The 12,933-nt window shown below is 52.0% G+C and overlaps 1 protein-coding gene across 2 annotated transcripts in view; it reads left to right on the top strand.

Moving 5' to 3' along the window:
* N4BP2 (NEDD4 binding protein 2) overlaps positions 1–12,933 on the top strand; it is a 1,406,797-nt gene that overhangs the window by 188,306 nt on the left and 1,205,558 nt on the right. For both annotated transcript variants that reach the window (XM_078678311.1, XM_078678313.1), the window contains exon 3: positions 6,133–7,312. In XM_078678311.1, the coding sequence (XP_078534437.1) occupies positions 6,133–7,312 (1,180 nt within the window). The remainder of the gene's footprint in view (positions 1–6,132; positions 7,313–12,933) is intronic.

Below are 12,933 nucleotides of genomic sequence, written 5' to 3'. Positions count from 1 at the left end.
GGGTTTTACTAACTCACTTAACTTAATGTCCAGCATGCCCATAAGTTTTTTTAGTTTGCATCATCCCACCCACGGCTCACATCTCCTTCACCCACATTCCCATCTACAATTTTCTTGTTGGGCGGGGTAGCTGGCCTTTTCCTACTTGACCTTAACCCTTCCCTTTTTGAAGAAATCTTAGAAGTCACTTTTGTTACTCTTGGAGCAGGAACAGGGGGTGAGGGAGGGCTGGAATCTACTACCTCCATATCTGGGTCTAGGTCATGCATAGAGACATTTAAAACCCCCGATATCGTTTCAGCATTAATAGCTGGGTTTTCCTCAAACGACACCATTTTTGATAGCCCCACATCCGGCCCTTGTGGAGCTGGGGATAAATCAATTGGGGAACCCAGAAGGATTAAGTCTGTTTGTAAGTTCTCATTTTGAGGCAAAATCGGTGGGGTACCAAGACCCAGCGAGGACCTCCGTTCATGATTTATTTTTTCAACAACTTGTACCAGGTAATTGTCCATGGTATTACCCGGGGCGATGGGATTCCTTGACTTAGACATTTAAATATCTGGCAATGTTCCTAATAACCTTAACCCCAATATAGTCAGTGTAGTCAATAGGAATCAGACAGGCCTCGTTACCTTCCGGTTTGACTTTCCCGATAGTCCTGGTTCAAAGCAGGCTTATATGAATAGGAAGAGGCGGTTTTTGAAGGCTGAAGGTAGATCATAAATCCAGGTTATCTTAATGATGACTCTTGGGTACATTAGATGGAAGAGGGGTGGCCCGGCCCGTCACCTTAGGTCCCCTGAGGGCCACAGAGGGCCCGCCCTTTGCCCGGGCTTCGCTCCGGGCGTCCCGCGAGGCGGTGGTGACGCTGTTTTTATGCGCCTCCTGGCGCTTCCTTTACACGCGGACCCCAGCAGGGCTTCTGGGTGTCGTAGTCCCGCCCCTCGCCGGTCTACGCTCGGCGGCTCCCGCTGTAGGTGGTAAAAGCGGTGGAGCGGCGGGAGACTGGCGGGCGGGTCCGCGGAGGGCTAGGCAGACACAGACAGTTTTTGCTAATGCAGGAACACAGCGAGAGTTGGCACAAAGGAGCAGGAAACAGTAAACCCACAGTCAATGGCGGTGACGCTGTTTTTATGCGCCTCCTGGCGCTTCCTTTACACGCGGACCCCAGCAGGGCTTCTGGGTGTCGTAGTCCCGCCCCTCGCCGGTCTACGCTCGGCGGCTCCCGCTGTAGGTGGTAAAAGCGGTGGAGCGGCGGGAGACTGGCGGGCGGGTCCGCGGAGGGCTAGGCAGACACAGACAGTTTTTGCTAATGCAGGAACACAGCGAGAGTTGGCACAAAGGAGCAGGAAACAGTAAACCCACAGTCAATGGCGGTGACGCTGTTTTTAGGCGCCTCCTGGCGCTTCCTTTACACGCGGACCCCAGCAGGGCTTCTGGGTGTCGTAGTCCCGCCCCTCGCCGGTCTCCGCTCGGCGGCTCCCGCTGTAGGTGGTAAAAGCGGTGGAGCGGTGGGAGACTGGCGGGCGGGTCCGCGGAGGGCTAGGCAGACACAGACAGTTTTTGCTAATGCAGGAACACAGCGAGAGTTGGCACAAAGGAGCAGGAAACAGGAAACCCACAGTCAATGGCGGTGACGCTGTTTTTATGCGCCTCCTGGCGCTTCCTTTACACGCGGACCCCAGCAGGGCTTCTGGGTGTCGTAGTCCCGGCCCTCGCCTGTCTCCGCTCGGCGGCTCCCGCTGTAGGTGGTAAAAGCGGTGGAGCGGCGGGAGACTGGCGGGCGGGTCCGCGGAGGGCTAGGCAGACACAGACAGTTTTTGCTAATGCAGGAACACAGCGAGAGTTGGCACAAAGGAGCAGGAAACAGGAAACCCACAGTCAATGGCGGTGACGCTGTTTTTATGCGCCTCCTGGCGCCTCCTTTACACGCGGACCCCAGCAGGGCTTCTGGGTGTCGTAGTCCCGCCCCTCGCCGGTCTCCGCTCGGCGGCTCCCGCTGTAGGTGGTAAAAGCGGTGGAGCGGCGGGAGACTGGCGGGCGGGTCCGCGGAGGGCTAGGCAGACACAGACAGTTTTTGCTAATGTAGGAACACAGCGAGAGTTGGCACAAAGGAGCAGGAAACAGGAAACCCAGCAGGTGTAGCAACAATGCAACAACAACTTTCCCAGGAGCCCCGCCCCCCTCCCACAGCAGACCCGCCCCCCTCCCACAGCAGACCCACCCCCCTCCCACAGCAGACCCACCCCAATTTGGCCATGCCGGTCCCCAACCCTCCCATCCCGCCCCCACAACATTCTCAAAACCCACAAAAGCGATGCGCTCGGGGGCAAAGGTCGCAGGTCAATGCCCTTTTCCACTACCACCTTCCTGCACTGAGGCATGACCCCCCGCCCCGCCACTACCACCACCAAATGAGCAAAGCAACAGTATATACCACATCATTATGCTCCACATGTGATTCACGACTGTCTCTCCATCCCCAATACTGTAGCAGGGTCCATTCAAAATGGAGTCAAAATAGAGAGCAAGGACGGTATCTCTACATGTCTTGAACTGTAAAGCTTCAGATAGGCAGGCTCCGCACCCCCCAAAACCCCATCGACACTTATCTGCAAAAAGACCGCCAGTGCTTGCTGTGTGCCGCGGGTTCATTTCCAAGTCCTCGGCACATGAAGGGGTTCCGACACAGCCAGGATCGGCTGCGGAGCCTCCCCTACATCAAATTGGCACCCCTTGATCACTCCTGCTCATCCAGTTGACTCTTGTCTTGGTCTGTCTGCTGATCTGCACTCCCGGTCTTCTTTTCCTTGGCCCAGGATTTCAAGGCCTTTAGGAGCTCCGTAGGGTCCGTGAAAATGTGAGAGTGGCCCTGTCTGTTGACACGCAGTTTGGCCGGGTACAACATTGCGTAGTCTAGCCCCAGTTCCCTGAGACGCTTTTTGTGTGGGGCAAAGTGCTTACGTGCTTCCTGCACTCTAGCCGTGAAATCAGGGAATATGGAGATGGCCGAGCCCTCAAATTGCAGTTCCCCTTTGGCTCGTGCTAGCCTGAGAGCCGTGTTTCTGTCCCTATAGTTGAGAAGTTTTGCTATAATTGGACGAGGGGGTAGGCCCGGCTTCGGCCGTGGACCCAGGGATCGATGAGCTCGTTCCACCACAAACATCGCCGAGAACACCCCGTCTCCCAGGAGCGTGATGAGCAGCCTCTCGACGAAGAGCTCCATCTTACCAGTCTGAGTGGACTCCGGCAGACCCGTGATTCGGAGATTGCAGCGTCGAGACCGGGCCTCCAAATCCTCCGTCTTGTCCTGTAGGAATCTCATGAGGGTCTCCACTCGTCTGTGCGCTGTATCCAGTTCCGTCTGAGCCTCCTCCACCTCCGTGATTCTTCTTTCAGCCATGTCATGTTTCTCAGCATGTTTATCCAAACGTTCCGCCATGCGGTCCATTCTGTAAGACATGGCATCCATCTTGGATCCCAGCACAGTTATGCTGGATTGGATACTCTGCTCCATCGACCGGAGCATAGTCTTGAGGTCCGATTCCTCCACCTGGGCCTCTTCCGGACATGTGTCCTCACTGCCCTGGGTCGGTGAGTTCTGGGCCGGCAGCCGCCGCTGCGAAAAAGGGCGTCTACTCTGCGTTTTATCCCCTTTCCCCATGTTGGCACGATGGCCGGTGCCTGCCGATCTCTGCGGGCGTACTATGCCTCCCAAGAGGGGGGGGAGGGGGAGGCAGGAGAGATGACTCCGTGTGTTTAGATGTGTTCTCTAGGTCAGCCAGGTTTCCGCCACCGACCCTCCGGCCTTGTACCCGTGGAGATCCTGTGGAAGCCTGGGCCAGAATCTCCCGAAGATATCCGTTAATTTGTGAGGAGTTCAGCCCCTGAACCGGGCCCGACCCCGGGTGCGCCGCAGTCCACCAAGGCACTGCCTCTCAAACCACTGTCCCCTCTGTCTGTCCGCACCTCCAATGAGGACTCAGCATAGTGTGTGCACTGACCTGCGGGGGAGGTTGTCCAAAGGGCACGCAATGGCGCCCCTACTCGCGTGACTGCAGCAGGGGCTCGACAACAGGGGCACCCCGCCGGTGGAGCCGCAGAGACCGCTGACTTCCAGGGAGAGGCGATCGTCTCAGCTCAGTTCCTGCGCCACCAGGCCAGCCCAGGACGCAGTCACGACCCGGCCGCTCCGGGAGCCCCAAAGTGGCGCCCTCGCCAACCTGCGCGTTCTCGTCCCACAGCGGTCGCAGCAACCCGCCGCGCGGCTGCCCGTTGCACTGCCTGGGTAACCTTGTGGGGTCTGTCCAAATTCTGGAATATCGTGGTTCCGATCGGGGCGCTTGGGGCCCAGGGGGGCCGGCTCAACCCTTCCTGCCGCACGCACCACGACGTCGCCCGGATCAGATATCACTGGAGACCGCTGTCTGCGGCCCACCGCTTCCCGTCACGGCACCAGATCTCCGTCGTCTTTAACGGCAATATTTCACTCGTGGCGGCAGCTTAGAGGGTTCCCAGGCCCTTCCGACGCGTGGCGATGCCAGAAGGGAGCTAAAGTTTTTGCTTTAAAGCAGGATAATGAAGGGTTCTCGGTGGTATCGGCGGAGCTAGGGAATCAGGTGGCCATCCTCACTGCCTGCAAGCTCCGCCCTCCGAGTATAAGTGTTTGTATTGGAGAGGTATCGAGGTTTAGTGAAGAGAAGTGTCCTGTGGGTGTGACAGAATAACTTAAAAAGACACCTTTTTGTATGGAAAGCCAGTGAATAAATAGTAAGAGAGAACCAGTAGAAGTGCAAAGGGGGCATTGAAAACTAAGTGGGCAGCCACTTTTCGAATGACCTGGAGTCTTTTGGTGAGATGGGCGGCGATCCTGATGCCCAAGACATTGCATTAATCAGCACAGCTTGTGATGAGCCCTTGGATAATGGATCTACAGGAAACCATAGGGAGCCAAAGAAATATTTTGCACAGAGTCTTGGACAAGTTAGAATCAAGATTGAGTTAAAGATTTCCTGAGGAATTCGTAGGCTACAGGATGTCAGCTAGTTTTTCTGGCCAAAAACCATGAGAACGTCGGGAGGTGGTGTTCCCAAGTAGCTTCACCTCCATTTTGTCACTGTTTAATTTTAAACAATGCAAGCACACGCAGTGGTCCACCTGCAGCATGCAAGCACTGAAATGACACATGTGTGGTCAATATTGTCAGATACAAAGATAACAAGATGGCTGTCACCAGCATAAGATATTTTATCAAACGCAAAGGATCTGATGGTGTTGACCAGAGTGGTCATATACAGGTTGAAGAGGGTGGGGTCTAAGAGAGGATGCCTGGGGACACTGCAAAACAGTGAGACGGTATTGGAGATAAAGGGATAGAGGAGAACAGATAAATAAATATTGGAGAATGTTTTCTTTTTTTACTTTAATGCATCAAGGAACACCCCATTTTCATGAAGACAGTGATGGAGAATCACATGGGATACTGTATGAAAACTCGTACATTACTAAACTGTTGAACTCCTTGATCTTAACTAGATAGCGTAGTATCTCCGGGAAAGAATCCATACAAGGCTCTGTGGTCTCATGTCGCTCCTAGCAGACTATCAGCTGACTTTTGTTCTAGTCAATAAATAAGCCATTTTTCATGATGCTTTATTCTCATATGGTTTAGTGCATTTCAAAGATGTCAGAGTGGGGTAGTTTTTTAACATCATAGGAATCTCATCACAACTTCAAAACATTATAATCTACCAACTGCATCTGTTTAAGCAATACTGATCAATTGCTCTAAGGAAACATTTTATAAGCATTGCAGAGTTAAAATCTTCTCCAAAAAGTTACCTTCCCTCTGTGAGCCTCCTTAAAAATACATTTCAAAGCGGACACCATCAGTATGCTACATAGATTATGAGTGTATATATGTGTGTGGTATCACCATGTGTGTGGTATGATAGCAGAAATAGAGCCAAAGGGCAGCAGAGTGCCTACGGGGTCGAATACAGATAGAATCAAAGTTATTGGCAGCGTGGAAAGAGGGGGTCTACAAGGGGAGGTAGACTATTTACTGTGTCACTTTGAAGTGTTATTTATATTTGACATTGTCTCATTTCAACTTTTTTTTCTACACAGTTGAAGTTGCAATGGATTACCTACTGGAACTTTCAACTGCAGCTAAAGGAACATCAAAAGAATGCTGTCCTGATGGTAGTGGATTTGATTCAATAGCCATATCCCTGGAGGATGCGAAACAGGCTCATTTTGTTGAAGGGAACAATGTTTTGGCAAATGATCTTGCACAATTTACAAGCTCAGTAGACACAGACCCGTCCGCAAGTATGTTGTTGACCAAGGAGTTTGATATATTGATACAAAATGAATTTGAGAAATGCAGCCGTAGTTCCCATCTTTCACCATGTAATTCAGACACTGTAAGAGTTTCTGAGCCACTGGACTATGTAACTGGTAGCAGTGAACTTCCACGATTGGGGAGCTCTAGTGTGAATTTAAATAGCATGCAAGAGAATGATAAATGTTTTGATTGCTTCTCATTCCGACCAAGCCAAAACCGCTTTGCATCTTTTCAGCCTGAGTTGGTAAAATGGAGTGTGCAAACTGATGATGCAACTGTGGACACAAGTGCCTTTTCAGGTGAACTTGAACTGAACTGCCAGGGAAGTACACTCTCCGATAATGGTGCATTCTCAAAACCTGTGCACTTGGAAGGGTTTCAGAGTGATCATTTGAATAAGGACCTGGGTAACAAATCTGATTCTTTTCAAGAGCAACATTGCAATCAGCCTATTCTTCCTGTTCTTAACCGTTCACTGACTTTGGAACAATCTGGCATACCATTCCTTAGTCAACAAGATGACACAATTGTTTCAAGTAATCCTCCGAATAAAGAGGATATGTCTAGTATTGTCCACGGTGCACCGAATACAGATGCCCTCCAGTCTGAGAATCAATTCAGTTCCCAACTGACTGCCTGGAACCCATTGGCTAGTGAGTTTTACCCATCCAGCTATCACAATTTTATCACTCCTGTTGCATTCAGTCCTGGTCACTGGACACCTGCATTGAACCAGGGAGGATATAGGAGAAGTGTTGATGGTTCTCCCGAGAAGTGTTTAAATGCCTGGGTTAGCAACCCATTCACATCAAAAGTCCAAGGACAAGAATCTGGAAACCACAAAATGCCTCCATTGAATCAATCTGTTATTCCAAGTGTGAAAAAAAAGAAACGCATTTTAGGCAAAGTTCTTCTCCTGCTACGAGGTGCTCCTGGCTCTGGAAAATCCACTTTAGCAAGGTATAACATTTTTAATATGCATTGTTATTGAATAATCAGAAAATTCAGCATGTAAGCTGGAGAAGTTATTGATGTGCTTGTATATATGGATATGAAATAAGCTGTGTTTCATGCGTTAAGGTAATGATTAGCTGGGAAAACACTTTGTCCTACCTCCTTTGTGTGAGGCCTGAGTTGGAGGAAACTTTAAGTTAGTGCATAGTGTGTGCTGGATTGACAAGGATCCTAGTATATTGACTTTCTCTTCCAGTGGAGTCCAGGATCGGTGAGTCTACTCCTTAGAAGCAAACCATTCAGTATGATTCTCTTCCACAAGCAGGAGTTACTCCAGCAACACAACACTGCCATTCTAACCCACGACCATGACTTGCCCACTAGATTGGTCCTTTTTTAATTAGTTTTGGCCAAACTGGCGAGAAGTAGCCCATACACTACTTGGTTGCCTTTCTTTTATTTTATGGGTTGGACCAATGTGCATCACAGGCGTGAGGGCCATCCTTTTGTCTGTAGACTTCTATTGGGTCTCCTCTAGATTGAGTCTACATAGTGATAAAGTAAATGAAATTTCTGATAGAGACTTCTAAGCGCACATACCTTACCTAAAGAGGTTTTGGGGGGTGTGGCAGCTGGACGGGCAGAAGACTGGGCTGCACAGTATCCCTGTTGCTCTCTCTCTTGTGGACACCTTTGCCGTGGCTATGAAAGGGTTGGGTCGATTGGTGTGCCGTCTAAGGCTGTTAGTGGAAGCCCCTACTGTAGCCACAGAGGGGGTAAAATTATTGATGCGGCCGGTGGGTGGGAGCATAAAGGTCCAGAGAGCGCGCTGTGGGCCTGCTATATTTGTAGTACTCTAAGGTCAAGTATGCTTTAAAGTTGTGAACCATCAAGTGGCATGTTCAAGAGACTAGCTTGGACGGGCATGGCCAAGTCAGCCAAGATGCTGGTCCTGCCTGACTGAGGTCCACGACCCTGCTTGAATCTTGCCCATAATTTGTGCCAGAGGAGTCGTTCAATGGCTCTATTGTGCCCAGTACTGCTGCAGCAGCAACAACGATCCGGTTCCCTGACTCTGAAATCCCAGTGCAGCGATATACTCAGGCCTTGCCTCGTCAGACGTGGACCCAATATGGCGGCACCAACGAGGAGTAGATTTGAGGTTCGCTAGCTAGGCAGCGACAGCAGCAACACCGCTGAGCATACTTTGCTACTTTGCACTAACCCCAGCTGAGAGATCGTGGGGAGCGCTTGCACTGGTGGAGTGAGCTGGGCTGACAAGATAGGCATCGCACCGACAATGGTGCTATAAGGCAGCAACTGCAGCAGCCTCCACCACGGACCTGGAAGATAATGGAACAGCATCAAGCCCGATCCGCGGACTCCAGTGCAGCTGAAGTGCAGGACACCGCTCAGCCCTGGACACAACCACGACAGAAGCCGAGCTGCGGTTGCGGGACGCCCAATCAGACAGACCCGGCAGCCCCCCATGCTGACAGAACGACTTTGATGCACTAGATGAGCGGTGTTGGAAGGGTTACCTGGCCAGTAGGAGCAGATAGCAGCAGGCGTAAGGCACAGGGCCAACATGCGGGCCCCTACTCCATTGACAATACGCTAGCTCGAGGCCATAATCCTGAAGTAGGCCCACATACGAAACAGCTAGCACTAGCAAAAAGACATCGGGAAATACCCTTAAAGAGACATACAACTGCTTCCCCCACTATCACAATTGGAGATCCTCATCAGAGGTTCAGTGTGGAAGGCTCATAGCTTTGGAGTCGAAATCCATGAGACTCGGAAGACCCTAGTGGACTCCCAGGAGCCTCGCCCAACATAATCACGTCCTGCTCCTTTAGCAGATCGGGAGACATAATCTGAGCAGCGAGTCCGCTAGTAGGCCCACGGTCCCCTTCTGCCTGAAGCGTAAGAGGGTCCAACACACAAAGGGAGCTTAAACAAGCAAAAAGCGCACGCCACTAGGCACCAAAAATCGAGGTGCGGCCTAGCAAGAATACCCACCATGACTTGCAAGCTCACCTACCTCACCACTCTTAAGACTCAACCAGAATATGAGTGGCAAGGGGACATCCGATGATCCATTGGCTGCTTCCACGCCTGAATTGTAGCCTGGCCCTCACAACAGACCTGCCTTCACAAACTAGATAAGAGCAGGCTCAAAGGCAGTTTCATATCTAAGCACAAAGGATCCCAGATGCCATCTATAACTCCAAGCAACACGGCTAAAACTCAGCATGAAGATGCAGAGGCGTCATCTGTCCTAACCATGTCCGAAAAATTGGATATGGTAGTGGCGGCCATCGAGCAATCTCGGGCCACAATGGTAGAAAGGCGGCGCACCCTCACAACAGACCTTAACATATTACGGGACGACTACAGCAAACTGGCGGATAAGGTTGCGGACGGAGAGAAAATGATCGCCACTCTGCTGCGCATTGCAAAAACACAAGAAGAAATGTTACGGACACTACAGAATCAGGTGGTGGTCCTGGAGGAGTGCTTAGATCTTGAAGGCCGTTCGAGAAGATGTAACTTTTGCGTCCTGGGCCTGCCAGAAGGCGACGAGGGAACAAATCTCTTCGACTACATAGAAACCTGGTTCTGCACCTTTATGCCACCTGCGGACATCACACCTTTTTTCTCAATAGATAGGGCGCATAGGTTGTCGGCTTGCCACCCACCTCCGGGATCGTCACCCCGCCCATTGCTAGCAAAGTTTCTCCATTACTGGGACAGAGACAACACCGGCCCATCCGAGTCGAAGATAAGATGATCATGCTTTTTCCAGACTACTCTCGGGCAGTGCAGTGCCAACAATGTTCGTTCCTGGAAGTCAAGCCTATGACTGCTCGCACCAACCTCAAAACATAATGAACAATCTCAAATACCGAAAAGCAGACGCTGCTGTCCCAAGAAACTCAGCAAGCACCCCAAGCTCAGGAACTGCATGCAGGTCACGGGATCCCCAGACTTGGAACAAATCTTAGTTGAGCTCAGGAAAGCTCTGCAAGCAACAGCGGAACTAGGGCCATCATCAACGGCAACAGACGAAGATAGATGCCCACATATCTTCACCTGAGTAGAAGAAGGCAGCGACACATCCAAGTCCCGAGCGGGCTCAGTGATCCCTCCTTTGGTGACACCGAAAACTGCGGACACACTTATATGAACTGTGCCCGCTGCTGGACATATGCATGCATTACATTTTTTTGATTAATGCTTAGCTAAGAGCTTATCATATACACATTACAAACAGAATATGGTAGATGGACACTAGACCCCTCCCCACACACAGATCCTGCAAAAGCCACTCGCAAGACTGGCCCATGCTGGCAATCGTCCAAGCCCACAATACATTAGAGTAAAAGCAACATGCACATTTTGGATGCACTGCCCGTTGCAGTAGTTCCCAAGTATTGGGAATATTTCCCACCCCCTGTTAATATCCGTACATTTGTCATTTACCCATATACTGAATGTATGTCATCAGATCGAAGAGCGCTATATGCCCCTGCGCAGCTCTATAGCGGAACAAAGGTGGACGATCACTCCACCCCCGTGACACACATGCCACAACTCTCACAATCCCTAATGACACTTAAAAGCGATATTAACATTCTAACACTTAATGTGCAAGACATGCTCACGGCAAGCTAGAGATATGCAGTATATGCTTACGTTAAAAGACAATGCGCAGATAGCAATGCTCCAGGAAACACATCTAACAGCTGAAGAGTGGAAACTATTGGGACTCCCCATCCCACAATCTGGTCCAGTATACTACGTCGTCTTGGATAATAGGAGGAGACTATAACTGTGTGCAGATGTTAATCCTGGACAGATCACATCCCCCACACCCAGCATCCCCGGCCATTGCACAAAAGAAAAATGTTAATACTTGAGTTGATCACTGGGCTCTAGAAGATGCATGGCGCAGCAAGTACCCCACGACTAGACTATACTCCTTTCACTCGATTCCACATAACCTTAGGGTTCGCCTAGCCACGGGTACTCATAGTACGGCCCGCGGGCCGCCAGCGGCACAGCAAGCCTTCCTTGGCGGCCCGCGGACCTTGCAGACATCTTACCCGTGTTTAAAAAAAAAAAAAAGAAATTAAAGTGTCTGCAAACACTGCGCGCGACTCTAAGAGACTCTGCTGCTCTGTGGGGGCCCGGCATTCCAGTGATAGTCAGAGTGGAGCTGCAGGGGCGCTAAGAGGTGAAATAAAAAAGCCTCATTAACATACAAATGGTCTTTTAAAGACCTGTGAAGTGCTTGGTTGCGGCTGTGTGCTGAAGCTGTCTCAACCCAGGCACACACAGGCAGGGTGAGGTGATGGAGGGAAGGAGACAGAGGGAGGGAGGGAGGGAGGGAGGGAATGGGAGGGATACAGAGGGAGAGCGAGGGAAGGAGTGAAAGGGAGGGAGAGCGAGGGAAAGGGAGGGAGAGCGAGGGAGGGAGGGAAAAGGAGGTAGACAGGGAAAGCGAGGGAGGGAAAGGAGGGGGGAAAGGGAGGTAGAGGGAGAGCAAGGGAGAGCGAGGGAGGGAAGGAGAGGGAGGCAGACAGGGAGAGGGAGGGAGGGAGACAGGGAGGGAAAGGGAGAGCGAGGGAGGGAAAGGGAGGGAGAGCGAGGGAAAGGGAGGGAGAGGGAGGGAGGGAAAAGGAGGTAGACAGGGTGAGCGAGGGAGGGAAAGGAGGGGGAAAGGGAGGTAGAGGGAGAGCAAGGGAGAGCGAGGGAGGGAAGGAGAGGGAGGCAGACAGGGAGAGGGAGGGAGGTAGAGGGAGGGAGACAGGGAGGGAAAGGGAGAGCGAGGGAGGGAAAGGGAGGGAGAGCGAGGTAGGGAGGGAAAGGGAGGCAGACAGAGGGAGGGAAATGGAGGCAGACAGAGGGAGAGCGAGGGAGGGAAAGGGAGGGGGAGGGAGAGCGAGCGAGGGAGTGAAAGGGAGGTAGACAGAAGGAGAGCGAGGGAGGGAGGGAAAGGAAGGAGGGAAAGGGAGGCAGGTAGAGGGTGAGCGAGAAAAGGAGGGAAAGGGAGAGAGGGAGGGAAAGGGAAGCAGACGGGGGGAGAGCAAGGGAGGGAAGGAAAGGGAGGGAGAGGGAGGGAACGAAAGGGAGGCAGACTGAGGGAGAGCAAGGGAGGGAGAGGGAGAGGGAGGGAGGAAAAGGGAGACAGAGAGACGGACAGAAACGAACAGGGAGGGAGAGGGGGACAGAGGGAGGGAGACAGACAGAGGGCGACAGACAGAAGGAGGAGGGAGGCAGAGGGAAGAGGGAGGAGGGAGGCAGAGGGAGGAGGGAGGCAGAGGGAGGAGGGAGGCAGAGGGAGGAGGGAACCAGAGGGAGGAGGGAGCCAGAGGGAGGAGGGAGCCAGAGGGAGGAGGGAGACAGAGGGAGGAGGGAGACAAGGAGAGGGAGACAAAGGGAGACAAAGAGAGGGAGACCGAGACAAAGAGAGAGAGACCGAGACAAACAGAGGGAGGGAAACAGAGGGAGACAGACAGAGGCAGAGTAAGAGAGGGAGAGGGAGGGAGACAGGGAGAGGGAGGGAGACAAAGAGAAGGAGAGGGAGGGAGGCAGAGAAAGGGAGGGAGACAGAGAAAGTG

This window comes from Lissotriton helveticus, chromosome 2_2 (assembly GCF_964261635.1).
Source record: "Lissotriton helveticus chromosome 2_2, aLisHel1.1, whole genome shotgun sequence".
NCBI lineage: Eukaryota > Metazoa > Chordata > Amphibia > Caudata > Salamandridae > Lissotriton > Lissotriton helveticus.
The sequence above is the reverse complement of the archived record's forward strand: the minus strand, read 5'-3'. Positions and strand labels throughout refer to the sequence as shown.